This window comes from Bombina bombina, chromosome 2 (genome assembly GCF_027579735.1).
Source record: "Bombina bombina isolate aBomBom1 chromosome 2, aBomBom1.pri, whole genome shotgun sequence".
In the NCBI taxonomy this organism is placed as follows: Eukaryota; Metazoa; Chordata; class Amphibia; order Anura; family Bombinatoridae; genus Bombina; species Bombina bombina.
In genome coordinates this window covers 366,243,655-366,261,154 of record NC_069500.1, presented here as the reverse complement: position 1 = coordinate 366,261,154, position 17,500 = coordinate 366,243,655, and the positions used below count along the sequence as shown (strand labels likewise).

The following is a 17,500-nucleotide window of genomic DNA, read 5'->3' as shown; positions in this document are numbered from 1 at the left end:
ATGTGTGTGTGTATATATATATATATGTGTGTGTGTATATATATATATATATGTGTGTGTGTATATATATATATATATATATATATATATATATATATATATATATGTGTGTGTGTATGTATATATGTATATATATATATATATATATATATATATATATATATACATACACATCTATATACATACACATCTACATACATACACATATATATATATAATTATAGCCACATATTGTTCAACAATAACCATGATTGAGATAGAGCATACAACTTTTCACTTTACTTCTGTTATCTAATTTGCTTCATTAGCTTGGCACTAGCTGCTGATTGGTGGCTGATCTTGTATGCACATTGTAATTGGCTTACAACTGTATTCATCTAGCTCCCAGGAGTGCATTGCTGCTTCTTAAAAAAAGAAATTCAAGAGAATGAAGCAAAATTGATAACATAAGTAAATTGAAAAGTTGTTTAAAAATATATAATCTATCTGAATCATAAAGAAAATGTGTGTTTCACGTCCCTTTAATTCAGGCTCTCTCTTTGTCTGTTTTGAAAATCCTGAGATTAGGGGTTCACTGTTTAGTGTACAAAAAGAAAATGATCTTATGTTACTTGCATATAACTATAGGTTTATCCCCAGCAAAGGAACAGCTCTAGCTGGGACAAGAGAGAAATTGTTCTTTACGTGCACCTGAGTTTATCTCAGTCTGAATTTGCCTGGTGTATTTTGAAAGATATTTAAATTTATAAGAAAAATAATAAAATATAAAAAATGTTTGGTTTATTTTAATGCTCAGTAATTATCAAGTGCCTAAATATCAATATTATGATCAGATATAGGGTAATAATCGTACAATTCCAATATAGATGACAAGTACTCTAAGCAATATGCATAAAATAATTTTTACTGGTCATTAATAAAATACAAGAGAAGTCAGATCACGTGTGTGTGTGTGTGTGTGTATATACAATCGTCTGGGGTTGTCATGTTCCTTGTTCAGAGGAGAATTGCCTGGTATTTCGGTGCTGGACTGACCATGTAGGCGGGATCAGACTGATATACTACAGGAAAGTTTTCCTCTGTGAAAAGCACAATTGGGCAGAAAGAATCTACTACCAGGTGGCAACCAGGCCATAGAACAAGCTATTGATGCTGCTGTTCGTTCCTGGCAGACTGCTTCTCATTCTGTTTTGTATATATATATATATATATATATATATATATATATATATATATATATATATATATATATATATATATATATATACAAAAAATGACTTAAACATTAATAACTTTTATTATTAAAAAGTAATAACGTATATTACATTTAATGGGGACAAATATAATAAAGTGGATGTATAAAATGTCATAGGGTGAATATATAAGAAGTATTTTAAAAACAAAAATCGATCCGGATAAAAAAAAAACAATAGATAAAAAAAAAAGGCTCAAGCTTATTTGCCTTGTGTAACTGATAAGTACTTAAAATAGGTGACTATGTATGTTTATTTAATTGTTGGATCTGTTTGAAATTGATTTTCCTTTGCTATATGTATTTTATCAGCCTAAAACCGATGTACAGAAAGTTTAGGCATAGATTGGGAGAAAGACAGACATATAATTAACGTATAGAGACAATCAATATCACCTTCAATATATTGCACTGGCTGATAATCTCAAGCAGTTTCTGATGTATATAATTTGTTTGTTTTTCAAAAAGTCATTTGCCCGGGACTTATGGAGGTAGGAAGGTACCTTAACACAAAGTTGTGAAACTTAGGACAGAACGATTCTTCCTAGCTATACCGGTATAGTGATTACCTGTATTGTTTAGTATGATCAATTGAAGATAGCTTTCTTATCCTTTGTTCTTCGTTATTCGCAGTAGATCATAATTGTGGGGAAAAACCGGCCAAGGTACGTCCTAGGATCCAGCAGGCAGTGGTTTACTTCTGATCTCACTGTGATCCTTTACCTTCTATTTTAGCTGTAGTTCTTTTAGATTCTCCGTTATAGCATCTGTGCAGGCTAGGGTACGTCCTGGGGTCCAAGCTGAAACTTCCTGTTTAACTGCTGTAGTTTGGTTGCCACTCGGCTACGTCCCCTTTTGCAGAGCTGCCAGGTACAGATTAATTCTTTCCTTTTTTCCGGATTAGGTGTCCAGAGTAAGTATGGATGATTGAAGCATAAATTCTTCTCTTTCCTCTTTTTTCTTTAGAGCAATATGGGACGCGTTTCGGCTGTCACCTGCAGCCTTTTTCAAACATATTGCTCAAAATGGATTTGGTGGTCTTATTTAAACTCTTAAACTGATCTCTCATTGGTTAGACAAAAAACACATAGGTCTTTTGGATTGCTTTTCTGTCACTCAAAATTTGCAATGTTATAATGGTTCATTGATGGTAATCCAGTTCTATACAAGATCCGATTTTATCTTGCTGTCTCTTAAATATTTCCACATCATTTTGAATCTAGGCTTTTTAACATTTCCATTGTTCCATGCTAGATGCAATTGTATCTCTCTGTCATTTAAATAGTTTAGCGTTATAATATTGTAACAGACCATTAACATTGTTACAGTTGTTCATTCATAACATTACAGTGCTATATATGATACGATTATATCTTTCTGTCACTGGTTTGTTGCAGCATGATTTTGTTACCAGGGCTTAACATTGTTACTGTTTTATGCAAGATGTACTTGTATCTTTCTGTTACTCAACTAGTTTAGCGTAACAAAATTGCAAAGGACCATTATCATTGCTATTGTTCTATACAAATCCAGTTTAATTGTGCATTACGATGGAATTTTTTATATAGCTTATATGGATTCTTTACAATATGCTAATGTTTGAAAATCAACAATATACATATTAAGCGTTTAAGTTATATACTTGTCATTTATATACATTGTATGATTGATTTAACAGATTTTGAATAGGAGAAAACATTTATAAATAATGGGAATTTGGTTTAAATAATTATATCCTAATGTACAAAATATCTTTTTCTTTATAATTAATTCCCATAAACTACTTATAATAGATAACCATGAATGTTGATATTAAATATATAGTATATGTCTATATGTAATAGTCCTATACTATTTTATACAGTGTGAATTGTGTAATTGTAGTGGAACTATGATTAATACATATACATGTATATAGATACTTCAAAGTTAGTTAGTATATTATTTCTAGTATTTTAAGAATGGTGTAATACTAAATTCAATATTTAATCCTTTTGGATTTTTTGTTTCTAATTCGTAGATCCCTTTATATTCTAACTTTAGTATTTCATTCTCTACATCTCCTCCTCTCCAATTTTGGTTCAATTTGTCAATTGCAATAAATTTGAATTTTTTTAAATTACAATTATTGCATTTTAGGAAATGTTGTGGTACTAGAAGATCTTTATTCCTGTCCTCTTTTGCATTCTCTATTGAGAGTATGTGTTCTCTTACTCTCTCTTACAGGTCTAGTCTATTCGCCAACATATTGTTTTCCACAGAAGCACTCTAGCAGATAGATTATGTTCTTATCAGTACAACGTATTAGGTGTTTAATCTCATACTCTTTGCCTGTTGTATTAGATTTAAAAAAAAATTATCTTTTCTGAGTGTCTGCAGGATTTGCAGGCATAACATGGGAAAAAAACCTTTTATTTAATTTCCTTCAAGGTCTTATCTAACTTCTTCTTCTTTCTTAGGTCCGTGGGGGCTAGTTTGGTTTTTAAATAATTTGCCCTTCTGTATATAATTTCTGGTTTGTCACCTATTATATCCTTTAATTTCTCATCTAATTTTAGTATATTCCAGTGTTTTTTTATTTTTATTATTTTTTCAACTTTTTTTATGATCTTGATTATATTGAGTTATAAATGGCACTTTTGGTGTTTTTTCTCTCTTAGATTCAATATTTGGTTTATATAGTCTGTCATTCCTATCTCTGTTTTTTACTAACTCTATTCGTTTGTCTATTATTTCACTTTTATATCCTCTATCTATGAATTTCCTTTTTAATCATTTTGATTGTTCCATATAGTCTTGTTCCTGTGTGCAGTTTTTTCTAATTCTCAATAGTTGCCCCTTAGGGATATTGGTTTTCCATTGGTTATGGTGGCAGCTTTCTGCATGAATGTAATTGTTGCTATCCACCTCTTTGAAATGTGTTCTGCTGTTAATTTGATTCTCATTTATATATATATATATATATATATATATATATATATATATATATATATATATATTTCAAAATCTAGGAAAATAATTATTTCTTTATTAATTTCATTTACATATGACAAGAGGCATATGTGTAGCTACCAATCAACCGCTCCCAGTAGTACATTGTGCTCATGATCCTACCTAGGTATGCTTTCAACAAAGGATACCAAAAGAACAAGGTACATTTGATAATATAAGTAAATGGCCACTACTTATAAAATTACATACTCCATCGGAATCATTAAAAAGTTTTTTAATTTTGACTTTCATGTCACTTTTACAATCATAACATTTTAAAGGGAAAGTGAAGTCCCAAGAAAACTTAAATGTTTCAAATAGGGCATGTAATTTTAAACAACTTTCCAATTTACTTTTATCACCAATTTTGCTTTGTTCTCTTGGTATTCTTAGTTAAAAACTAAACCTAGGAGGTTCATATGCTAATTTCTTAGACATTGAAGGCCGCCTCTAATCTAAATGCATTTTGATAGTTTTGCACCACTAGAGGGCATTAGTTCACGTGTTTCATATAGATAACATTGAGCTCATGCACGTGAATTTACCATGGAGACAGCTCTGATTGGCTAATATGCAAGTCTGTCAAAATAACTGAAATAAGGGGGCAGTCTGCTGAGGCTTAGATACAAAGTAATTACAGAGTTAAAACGTATATAATTATAACTGTGTTGGCAAAACTGGGGAATTGGTAATTAAGGGATTATCTATCTTTTAAAACAACAAAAAATCTGGTGTTGACTGTTCCTTTAATTGTTGGCTGCTAAATACAAAGTTTCTGCCACTTGGTTTATAATCATACAGTTCCCCAAAATACACAGCTTTTAATCTATAAGGACACAGGGGCCTTAGTGTATAGGTCTTAACTCTGACCAAGGAGACTAGATTACTTGTGCAGAACAGATGAATCAAGGAGAGAAGGCCTTGCAATATGCTTTGTCAGTGGATAAACATCTTGCTTTATTTAGGAAATTGCCTCAAAAGTACATTTATACTTTAAGGGATATGAAACCCAAAAATGTTCTTTCATGATTCAGATCGAGCATACCATTTTAACCAACTTTTCAATTTACTTCTATTACCTAGAAATGCGTTGTTCCCTTGGTATCGAATGTTCTTTCATGATTCAGATCAAGCATACCATTTTAACCAACTTTTCAATTTACTTCTATTACCTAGAAATGCGTTGTTCCCTTGGTATCGATTGTTGAAAAGCATACCCTACAGGAGCTGTGAGCTAGCTGATTGGTGCACATATGTCTCTTGTGATTGTCTTACTAATGTGTTCATCTTACAGTAGTGCATTGCTGCTCCCCCAATAAAGAATACCAAGAGAATGAAGCAAAATTGATAACAGCAGTAAATTGAAAAAAGTTGTTTAAAACTTTTGGGTTTCATGTCCCTTTAACTTCCCCTTAAAGCAAATATTTTGACTAATCCTGGCCAGTTTGAGGCCCCTGAGGGCCGGCATGCACACATTAGCTAGACCTTGTCTTTCAGATGGGATTATCACAGGATTGTACATACTGGTTGTGTGCATCTGTGGTCTTCAAGTCCCCCTAAGTGCAATTGAGGAATGAAGTAGAGAAATGGAATGAGCAAATGCCATTCTGTAGTGGTCACTTCTATTGCATTATGGTCACAAGATTGCTTTACTCAAACCCTTATTTCACAAACATGTTTTGCCCTTCTATGTTTGAGAATCGGGATCAAATTGCTTCTCAGGTCCATAGTTTAAAGGGAATTTGAACACCTCTTGCTATTATGTAAAATGTGATTACAAACACTACTGATTTGTAGGTTACATAATTTTCTTTTTGTCCTCATGAGGGTTGGGTCAAGCACAATTTGTACACAAAAGTAAGAGATGTTTATTGTCACCTTTTCTACTCTCACTGCCCAAGTCAGTATGTTAATGGTGATTATCTTTTTTCTTAAAAATAAAATATAACATAAAGATGGCAGCAGGTCCGTACAGAGACTTAAAGGGACACTGAACCCCAAAAAAAATATTTTGTGATTCAGATAGAGCATGCAACTTTCTAATTTACTCCTATTATCAATTTTTCTTTGTTCTCTTGCTATCTTTATTTGAAAAAGAAGACATCTAAGCTAAGGAGCCAGACAATTTTTTTGATCAGAACAATGGACAGCACTTGTTTATTGGTGGGTGAATTTATCCATCAATCAGCAAGAACAACCCAGGTTGTTAACCAAAAATGGGCCGGCATCTAAACTTACATTCTAGCTTTTCAAATAAAGATAGCAAGAGAATGCAGAACATTTGATAATAGGAGTAAATTAGAAAGTTGCTTAAAATTGCATGCTCTATCTGAATCATGAAAGAAAAAATCTAGGTTCAGTGTCCCTTTAATACAAATAGACTTTCTGACATTTCTTCCTTTGTAAGGCAATAGATTGTGGTTTTGGTGTATAAAATGAGGCATCACTATATTATGGGCTCAAGTTATTAAGCAGCAGATGCTGCTTCGGAGCCCCATCGTTTCAGGGATCTGGATGATTGACAGCCCCTGATAGCGTCCGATTGGCCGCCAGTGAGAAGGGGGCAGCATTGCACAAGCATTTCACTAGAAATGCTTGTGCAATGTTAAATGCAATATAATGCAATGTTAAATGCCGACAGCATATGCTGTCGCCATTTAGCAAGGTCGAGCGGACTTGATTTGCTACAGCGAATCATGTCCGCTCGACTATTGATAAATCTACCCCTTCGTCTTTTTCATATTCCGAATGGGGCTGTGAAATTGGGTATAATCCATTTAAGACTGTAGGTTTTCTGCACTGAATGTTGTTCCTATAACTTGGCTCTCTCACATCTAGGTATGTCTGAAAGAGAAAAGCAAGTGATGAAGAAGTTAAAAGAAGTTGTGGATAAACAGAGAGATGAAATCAGAGCTAAAGACCGAGAGCTTGTGCTGAAGAACGAAGACGTGGAAGCTGTGAGTGTTCATTTCCTTTTTTTTTATTTTTTTTTTATAGAAATATGATTTTCTTGATCTAAATTTTATTTTAATTATCAGTGATTATATACAGCATCACTATCTTAATTGTACTCAAATTAAAGGGACATTAAACACTAAATAAATGTTAGGTAGAATGATGCATTCAAAGAAAAGATTAGTATGAAAATAACGTGTAGATATATATATATTTTTTTAAAGTCTCATTAGCCGTTTGCATATTGACAAAATAAGTGTACATTTTTAGTGTCTATAAAACAATGGGAGCTGCCATGTTGTAACTTAGGTTACCTTCTCTGCTGTGTTCCTTTAAGGAAGCCTCATTTTGAATATGTTTTGGTCCTGAACTCTGTTCATTGATAACCATATCTGAGCAAGAAAATACTTGTACAGTATTTGTTTTGTCTACAGTATAATATTTGACCAATTCTTAATTTAGTGGGGTAATGTAGAACAGTGACGGCAATAAGATATGTTTAGGGTTCTATGTAAGGTTTTGTGCACATAATTGCACGATATGCTACATTGTAATGGTAAGGAGTTTCAGGGCAGATTCCTTGCATTATCTTTAGTTATGGAATACATATTGTTTGCTGTAGATATTCTATACAGTAAGAAACCAGGTGCAACAACTGGAACTGGAGAGACAGTGCTCTTATACATACACTAAACCCTTTTAAAAAAAAAGTGACATCTAAATGGAAATATCCTGATATATTGAAATAAGCTCTTGCTGTGAAACAGGCAGAGTTGTGTAATTTTGCAAAACTTACAAATATTGGAGACTTCAGTTACTGCTTAGAACTGGAGAAAGACTTTAGATAGCACAATACCAAGCTGAGCCAGCCCTATGCAACCTTGTTCCTTTTTCAGCCTCTTCAGCTTTAGTGACATTTGATTTATGCCATAGACAACACACTCCAGCTTACATTTGGCACATTCACTATGTCTGCCGAGCACATCAGTTACTAGTCCATATGTCAGCAGATGGTCTAAAACTTGTTCTACAGCCTCTTGCATTTCACTTGACAGTTTCAATAGAATATAATGCTGCTATATAACCCTTGATTTGTCTTCTATAGATGACATTAGGGGGTAGATTAAATAATCACCCCCTAGTGCTCCTTAACTTCTCCACCACCTACTGCAATCATCCCGATCAGATACGATCAGGATGATTGACACCCACTGCTAGCGGCAGATTGGCCGCGAATGTGCAGGGGGTGGCATTGCACAAGCATTTCACAAGAAATGCGTGTGCAATGTTAAATGCTGACAGCGTATGCTGTCAGCATTTAGCGATGTTGGGAGGACATGATTCACTATAATGAATCATGTCCGCCCGACATTTGGTAAATTGACCCCTAGTGCTAAATTCCAAACTTGCCTCCCCAGTTTCCAGGAAACACAATATACAATTCTCACAGGTAGAGATATCTTAAATGGACTTCAACACTAAATCAATGTTGGGTGATGTATTCAAAGCAAAGATTAGCTTTATTATAATATGCAGATTAGTTGTTAAACATTATTTAGTGTCCATAAAGCCGTGGGTGGCCACCATGTTGTAACCTAGGTTTCTTTATCTGCTGATGCCAATTAGCGACAGCTGTAAATGAGTGTCTAGTGTGTGCAACCAATGGTTCTGTAGAATATAGCAGTGTCTGGAGTGTGCACTTCCACTTTTACCAGAAACTGGAAAACCGACTTTTTTTTTTAGCATTTAAATTACAGAAAAGGGACAAAATAATGTAAATATATTGCATAGGTGTTTTTGTTTGTTCATGTTTTTTTGTTTTTTTTCTTTCAACACAATTTGCAAACTTTATTATACAATCTCAATCTTTTTAATGCTCTGGAGTCACCAACTGGGTTTAACATTTCTCACCCCAGCCTAATCCTTGTCATGATGGACCTGTCCCATAGCCTAAGATAAGCCATAGATATTCAGTAGCCAGCAACTCAGTACTGTTTAGTCCTCAATACCGATCTTTTTGTTTAGTCGGCTGCTCAATATTAAACAATCTAAGACGATACCCATGTTGGTAACACTGACGTGTTTTGTAATTGATCCCCTTTCTCATTGCTTGAGCAGTTGTCATATAATGGTCAATGCCAATGTTTGCCTCAGTGAACAGGTAATGACTCCCTTTTAAATGGGCTGTGCTTGCTTTCTCCCACCCCCAATGGAATGTTAATTTTACATTTCTTTCATATAATTGGCAAGAGTCATTGAGCTAGTGATGTATGGGATATATAATCCTACCAGGAGGGGCAAAGTTCCCAAACCTCAAAATGCCTATAAATACACCCCTCACGACACCCACAATTCAGTTTTACAAACTTTGCCTCCTATGGAGGTGGTAGATCGTATGGCTTCTCATCTAAACAAGAAACTTCCCAGGTACCTATCCAGGTCCAGGGATCCTCAGGCGGAGATGGTGGATGCTTTAGCAGTTCCTTGGTTTTACCAACCTGCTTATATCTTTCCGCCTCTAGTACTTCTTCCAAGAGTGATCTCCAAGATCATTCACAATCGTATGTGTTTCTGATAGCACCAGCGTGGTTTTAGTATGCGGATCATGTCCGGATGTCCAGTTGCCAGCCTTGGCCACTTCCTTTAAGACCAGACCTTCTGTCTCAAGGGCTGTTTTTTTTCCATCAGGATCTCAAATCGTTAAATTTGAAGGTATGGAAATTGAACACTTAGTGCTTAGTCATATAGGTTTCTCTGACTCAGTGATTAATACTATGCTACATGCTCATAAGTCTGTTATCAAGTTTGGAAGACCTTTATTTCATGGTGTTCTTCTTATAAATTTTCCTGGCATTCTTTTAGAATTCCTAGAATTTTACAGTTTCTTCAGGATGGTTTGGATAAAAGTATGTCTGCGAGTACTTTGAAGGGACAAATCTCTGCTCTTTCTGTTTTATTTCATAGAAAGATTGCTAAGCTTCCTGATATTCACTGTTTTGTTCAGGCTTTGGTTCGTATCAAGCCTGTTGTTAAATCAATATCTCCTCCTTGGTGTCTTAATTTGGTTTTGAAGATTTTGCAGGCTCCTCCTTTTGAGCCTATGCATTATTTGGATATTAAACTACTTTCTTGGAAAGTGTTGTTTCTTTTGGCTATCTCTTCAGCTAGAAGAGTTTCCGAATTGTCTGCTCTCTCTTGTGAGTCTCCTTTTCTGATTTTTCATCAGGATAAGGCTGTTTTGCGGACTTCGTTTAAATTTCTTCTTAAGGTTGTGAATTCTAACAACATTAGTAGGGAAATTGTTGTTCCTTCCTTGTGTCCTAATCCCAAGAATACTCTTGAAAGATCTTTACATTCTTTGGGATGTTTTAAGAGCTTTAAAATATTATGTTGAAGCTACTAAAGATTTCAGGAAGAATTCTAGTCTATTTGTTGTCTTCTCTGGTTCTAGAAAAGGTCAGAAAGCTTCTGCCATTTCTTTGGCATCTTGGTTAAAGCTTTTGATTCATAAAGCTTATTTAGAGGCTGGACAGTCCCCGCCTCAGAGGATCACAGCTCATTCTACTAGTTCAGTCTCCACTTCTTGGGCTTTTAAGAATAAAGCTTCAGTTGATCAGATTTGCAAAGCAGCAACTTGGTCTTCTTTGCATACATTTACTAAATGTTATCATTTTTATGTATTTGCTTCTTCTAAAGCAGTTTTTGGTAGAAAAGTTCTTCAGGCAGTTGCTTCAGTTTGATTCTTCTGCATATGTTTTAAGTTTTTTTTCTTTAAATTTTATGAGAAACTTATTTTTTTGTGGATTTAATTTTTTTCAGCGGAAAATGGCTGTTTTTATTTTATCCCTCCCTTTCTAGTGACTCTTCTGTGGACTTCCACATCTTGGGTATTTCTATCCCATACGTCACTAGCTCATGGACTCTTGCCAATTACATGAAAGAAAACAAAATGTATATAAGAACTTACCGCATAAATTAATTTCTTTCATATTGGCAAGAGTCCATGAGACCCACCCTTTTTCTGGTGGTTATGATTTTTTTTTGTATAAAAGCATAATTATATTTCCAGTTCCTCTTTTTTGTATGCTTTTTTTACTCCTTTTTCTATCACCCCACTACTTGGCTATTCGTTAAACTGAATTGTGGGTGTGGTGAGGGGTGTATTTATAGGCATTTTGAGGTTTGGGAAACTTTGCCCCTCCTGGTAGGATTGTATATCCCATACGTCACTAGCTCATGGACTCTTGCCAATATGAAAGAAATTAATTTATCAGGTAAGTTCTTACATAAATTATGTTTTTCAGTTTAAGTGGCACTTTTCATAGGCAAAAACAACCTGTGAAAAAGGAGTTATTTGTAAACAATTTAATATACTCCAAAGGGTAAAATGGATCATTGGGAGGACATTAAGGAGGAAAAAAATTGACTGTACACTACTACACTCTGCCTTTTAATTAATGGCCGTTTCATTGTTTGTGTAGTCAACTGTATCTCTTTTATCCCAAAATATTTCATGTAACTCCTTTAGAACTTCAAGGTATTGCTAGGGCTCCAGGGCCCAAATATGCACCTAAGAAACTCCTGACAACTCACCAGGACCCTGAACTGCCCCTTAACAAAACAACAACAAAAATGAGTGGTTATCCAGAAGCAAACAACCAAGACTCAAGACTGCACAGATGTAGCAACTGCCTCCTTATTCCCCTGCACATCACTTTACACACACAGAAACCTTTTACAGAAATGGGGAACCTCCATCTGCACAAAATGGGACTTCAGGGTTTCTTAGAAGGCAGTTTGTTGCTGCGTATGTGGTTGGGTTTTGGATATGTCTCAGAAGTGAAACTGGTATATGTCAGTTTTAGAAATGCTGATTGTTTTATTTCTGTTCCTCTTAACTCCTTTATTTATTAAGAACAGACATCGCCATAAAGTAAAAGGCAAAATATCACAGTATTTGTCCTTTACTGCAACTTACATCTATATCCCATGTCCAATCATATTGCTCTCCATGCAGAATAACCCAGTTTCTTTATACATGATTGGGAGCAAAGGATCCCTTTGTCTTCTAGGCTAGCATTGCAGAATAAGTGCAGCAATTGCCAGTTTTAGTTGGATTTTATTTGAGTGTAGAATAATTATTCTAACTAGTAGACAGAAATTCTCTTGGGATTTGCATTGATTATTTAGGACCAGATTACGAGTGGGGCACAAACCTTTGCACGCGAGCGATAAAGGGTTTATTGCGGGTGTTTACGCAGTAAACATCAAAATATACATGTAAAAGTACACTTAAAATCATACTATCATTAAAAAAATATTGCACAAAAAAGTTATAAGGGCTCAAAGATATATGTCTAAAGATGGATGTGTGTGTGTATAATATATATATATATATATATATATATATATATATTGTGACCTGGGATCTTGCAAACACACAGTCTTCAAAGCTGGAAACACCACACAAGTTTGTAACTTTATAAAAATATAGTCCGTTTATTAACAGGTCTGGCAAAAACAGGCAAAATAAACATAAACAACACAAGAGACTTGCTCCACTGAGCACTTACTAACAAGTACAACTATCTGCACTAAGCTGGCTTTTCACAAAAACAAAAATGCACAGACCTTTCAAACTTTTCCTTTAGAGATCATTCCTCAGTCTCTCAGGAGAGTGTTGCAGTTTCCCTTACTGCTGGCATTCTGACTGAATCACTGACTCGGGATTTTTATTAGCACCTGCTGTCAATTACCACATGCAGATGAATAGCTAGCTGGGTGAGATGGAATTCCTGGACTGGACTTTCTCACATGATGTGCTGCCTGCCAACTGCGGGGTGGAGCACTGGGCCGCCCTACTCTCCAAATGCTCCACCCCAGGGACCCAGAAATAAATCACATTTTCTTTATGTTATAAACAAACACAACTATTCTCCCTGGGGTTGTCAGACCATACCCTGCACTGCAGGACTTTTGGGGGAATATAGACACCTTCTAATACTATGCCTTGGGTTCTGTCACACCTCCTCCCCCCAGCTCAGACCTAGTGGGGTGAGCGACCATGGCCAAAAGCGTATGCATACGTGAAATGCCATCAGCATTTCCCTCTTTACAACCTGCCCTGTGTTCTACTGAGAAGTGATAGGGCTGCAAACTCTGGAACCAGCGTGTAACTACTATTATTATCCCTAGTTTGACTCATCCATTTGAGAGGTGCATGATCAGTAACTAGCCTAAATTTTCTGCCCAACAAATAATATTTGAGAGTTTCAACAGCCCATTTAATTGCTAGACACTCCTTTTCAACAATCCAATAGTTCTTTTCTCTAGGTTGAAGTTTCCTACTGAGGTATAGTATCGGGTGATCTTCACTTTGACTTTCCTGGAAAAGCACTGCTCCAAGCCCTATATCAGAGGCATCCGTCTGTAAAACAAACTCCTTTGAAAAATATGAGGTGACTAACACCGGCTGCCTACAGATGGCTTCCTTGAGATTTTGAAATGCTTGTTCAGCTTCAGAGGACCATTTCACTATTACTAGAGCTTTTGCTTTAGTGAGGTCAGTTAAAGGACCCTCTATAGTAGCAAAGTTAGAAATAAACCTTCTGTAGTAGCCAACAAGCGCAAGAAATGTTCTGACCTGTTTCTTCATCATAGGTTGTGGCCAATTCCTTATGGCTTCAACTTTAGCATGTTGTGGCTTCACTATTCCTCTTCCAATGGACTAGCCAAGATACTTGGCCTCCTCCAAGCCAATGGTACATTTACTAGGGTTTGCTGTCAGACCGGCCTTTCTTATGGATTTAAGGACAGCTTGCACTTTTGGCAAGTGAGACTCCCAATCTTCACTATGAATGACCACGTCATCTAAGTAAGCTGCGGCATAATGAGCATGTGGCCTTAAGATCCGGTCCATCATTCTTTGAAATGTTGCTGGAGCACCATGTAGGCCAAAAGGTAATACCTTGTATTGGAAGTGCCCATCTGGAGAAGAGAAGACAGTCTTCTCCTTTGGCCATCCTGTAAGTGGCACTTGCCAATAACCCTTGGTCAAATCCAATGTGGTTAGGTACCTGGCTCTCCCGAGTCTCTCTACGAGTTCATCAACCCTTGGCATGGGGTATGCATCAAACTTAGATATTGCATTCAGCTTCCGGTAATCATTGCAAAACCTGATTGTGTCATCAGGGTTTGGTACAAGCAGGATTGGGCTACTCCAGTCACTTTGGGATTCTTCGATTACCCCAAGGTCCAGCTTCAGGTATTCTATATGGCTTTAGATTTATCCTTTTTCTTGGTTCAGTGACAATGTCATGATTTATAATTGTAGTTCTCCCTGGGACTGCGAAGAAAACCTATTTATTTATTTAATCTGATTAAGTCCTTTACCTCCCTCTTCTGGTGAATAGTCAGGGTTTCTGAGATATTGACTACAATTTCATTCTTCTCCATTGTAGGGAGGTCTGCTGTTTTCACGGCTACAAGTGTTTCTCTTTCTTTCACGGCTTATGTAAATTCACATGGTAAATCTGTACCTCCTTTCGCCTCCCAGACTGTCTTACTTTGTAATTTACTTCCCCCACTCTATCAATGACTTCATATGGTCCATGCCATGTTGCCAAAAATCTGTTCTCTACTGTGGGAGCCAGGACTAGCACTCTATCTCCTGAGTTAAACACACTAACCCCGGCATTTCTGTTATAGCTGTTCTGCTGGTGCTATTGGGCATTTTCCATGTGTTCTCTAACTATGGGCATAATGGCTGTCATTCGTTCCTGCATCTGAGTTATATGTTCTATCACACTTCTGTGAGGGGTTGACTCCTGTTCCCAAGTCTCCTTAGTTATGTCTAGCAACCCTCTGGGGTGTCTTCCATATAAGAGTTCAAAGGGGGAAAACCCAGTAGAAGCTTGAAGGACCTCTCTGATAGAAAACATTAAATAAGGCAAAAGGAAGTCCCAGTTTTCCCCATCTTTATCAATTACTTTTTTGAGCATAGCCTTTAGTGTTTTATTGAAACGTTCTACCAGACCATCAGTTTGCGGGTGATATACTGATGTTCTCAGATGCTTTTATATGAAGGAGATTACGCAACTCCTTTGTAATTCTCGACATAAATGGAGTGCCTTGGTCTGTTAATATTTTTTTGGGAATCCCAACCCGGCTGAACATTAACAATAACTCCTTAGCAATTGCTTTTGCTGAAGTAGTATGCATGGGTATTGCCTCAGGGTAATGGGTAGCATAGTCTACTACTACCAATATGTACTGGTGTCCCCTTGCAGACTTTACAAGAGGACCCACAAAATCCATAACAATGCATTCAAATGGGACCTCAATTATGGGTAAGGGCACCAAGGGTCTACGGTATGCTGTAAGAGGGGCAGTTAATTGGCATTCAGGACAAGAAGAACAATAATTTGTGATATATTCTCTCTTGTTTTTTTTCAATCCCCAAGTGTCCCCCAAGTATGTGGCTATGTGCCAGGTTTAATACAGTGTGCCGCTATGCCTGGGGTACTAATAGCTGTTTGTCAGACTCTTTTTTTTTTTTTCCCCAACTCTGTACAATAAATCATTTTCCACTTCAAAGTATGGATATGTGAGGGCTTTATCAGGATTAACGGGGGTCCCATTGTGCAGCCCTAAAGTTACTTGGGCTATCCTCTAGGTCAGTTATTTCTACATCAGGTTCAGATATATTAGATTGACCTGTATTATCCTGTTCAGTGTTGCCTCCAACTAGAGTTTCCATAGGGGTTGACTTTTTCCGTCTAGCAGCAGTTATTTTGTTTGTCATCCCCCAATAAATCAGAAAAGGGAAAATCGCAAACAGCGCCCTCTACTGAATCTGGTGAATTTTTCTCAGCAGCATCCCATAGATTAAAAAGAATGGGGAAAATCTCTTTAGTTTTATGGACTAATTTATCTACTAAACCAACTCTATAATGTATAGGGCCATTTTGTGTTTCAATAAGTACTTCAGCAGTTGGATACTTGTGTATGTCCCCATGGACACAGGCAATATCTAAGTTCTGGTGATTATCAATAGGAGTATTTCTCAACAGACCTTGTCTATGAGCGTAACCATGCTACCAGAGTCCAGCAAAGCTTTAATTTAATTTCCTTCCACCCCTACAGTGCACCAAGGGTGGCCATTTAGGCAATCATTTTCGGTAACTGCATATACTGAACTAGAGTACAATGAATTGTCCCTCATATTACCAACATTACATTCCAAAGCAACATCATTCTCAGGGCAGTCCTTTGCAAAATGTCCATACTCTTTACATTGAAAGCATTTAATATTAGCATTAGACAACATCTTTGAGGCTATTGGGGACTCTTCCTGCCTCACAAAACTCTTGCCCCTTGCTGTAATGTCCATAGGGTTGTAGAAACCCATCTGCTCCTCCCAAGACTCCCTTTTCCCCAGAACAGTCTTACCAATTTACTGGGACTCCTGGATCTTTAGGGTTCTAGGTCTTTCTTGGTTGAGGATTTGTAGAAACTCTCCTGCAGCCAAATAGCGTTCCACGGGGGCAACTAGACCATCATCAGTTTTAGGTTCACTCTGGCTGACCCGCTGCTGTAGGGAAACAGGCAATCCTTGCAGGAACGGTCCATTACAAGTTGTTCCACAATATGACTAGCCGAGTTGACCTCTGGCTGTAGCCATTTCCTGGCAAGATGTATCAAGTCAAACATCTGTGACCGCACAGCTTTGTCTTGATTATAAGTCAAGGAATGAAATCGCAGGGGCCTCACTGCTGTCGTTACTCCCAGGCGGGCCAAGATTTCTGCTTTAAGATTTTTGTAGTCACTGGCCTGCTCAGGCTACAAATCATAATATGCCTTCTGAGGTTCTTCAACCAGAAATGGCGCAAGGAGGCTTGCCCATTTAGATGCAGGCCACCCTTCTCTTTTGGCTGTCCTTTCAAAAGCCATCAGGTAAGCCTCCACATCATCTGTAGCCACCATCTTTTGCAAATAGTTACTCTGGCATGTGTGATATTCTGCTGTTCCTCTCTTTGTGTTACAACCAGTTGTTGTAGTACTGAAATATTTTCTTGCTGGGTGGCAGTAGCTTGCTGCTGTGTAGCAGTGGCCTGTTGCTGTGCAGCCGTAGCCTGTAGTAAAGCCTGTACAGCTGCCTTCATTTTTAAGCATGGTATTGTTTCCTTAACAGACTATCAGTGTTTTGCCCGCTGCCTCCACCATATGTGACCTGGGATCTTGCAAACACACAGTCTTCAAAGCTGGAAACACCACACAAGGTTGTAGCTTTATAAAAATATA

At 36.8% G+C, this 17,500-nt stretch overlaps 1 protein-coding gene across 4 annotated transcripts in view; it reads left to right on the top strand.

Annotated features, from left to right (window-relative positions):
* RILPL1 (Rab interacting lysosomal protein like 1) overlaps window positions 1-17,500 on the top strand; it is a 95,728-nt gene that overhangs the window by 12,515 nt on the left and 65,713 nt on the right. For all 4 annotated transcript variants that reach the window (XM_053701809.1, XM_053701808.1, XM_053701810.1 and 1 more), the window contains exon 3: window positions 7,082-7,200. In XM_053701809.1, coding sequence (XP_053557784.1) covers window positions 7,082-7,200 — 119 coding nt within the window. The remainder of the gene's footprint in view (window positions 1-7,081; window positions 7,201-17,500) is intronic.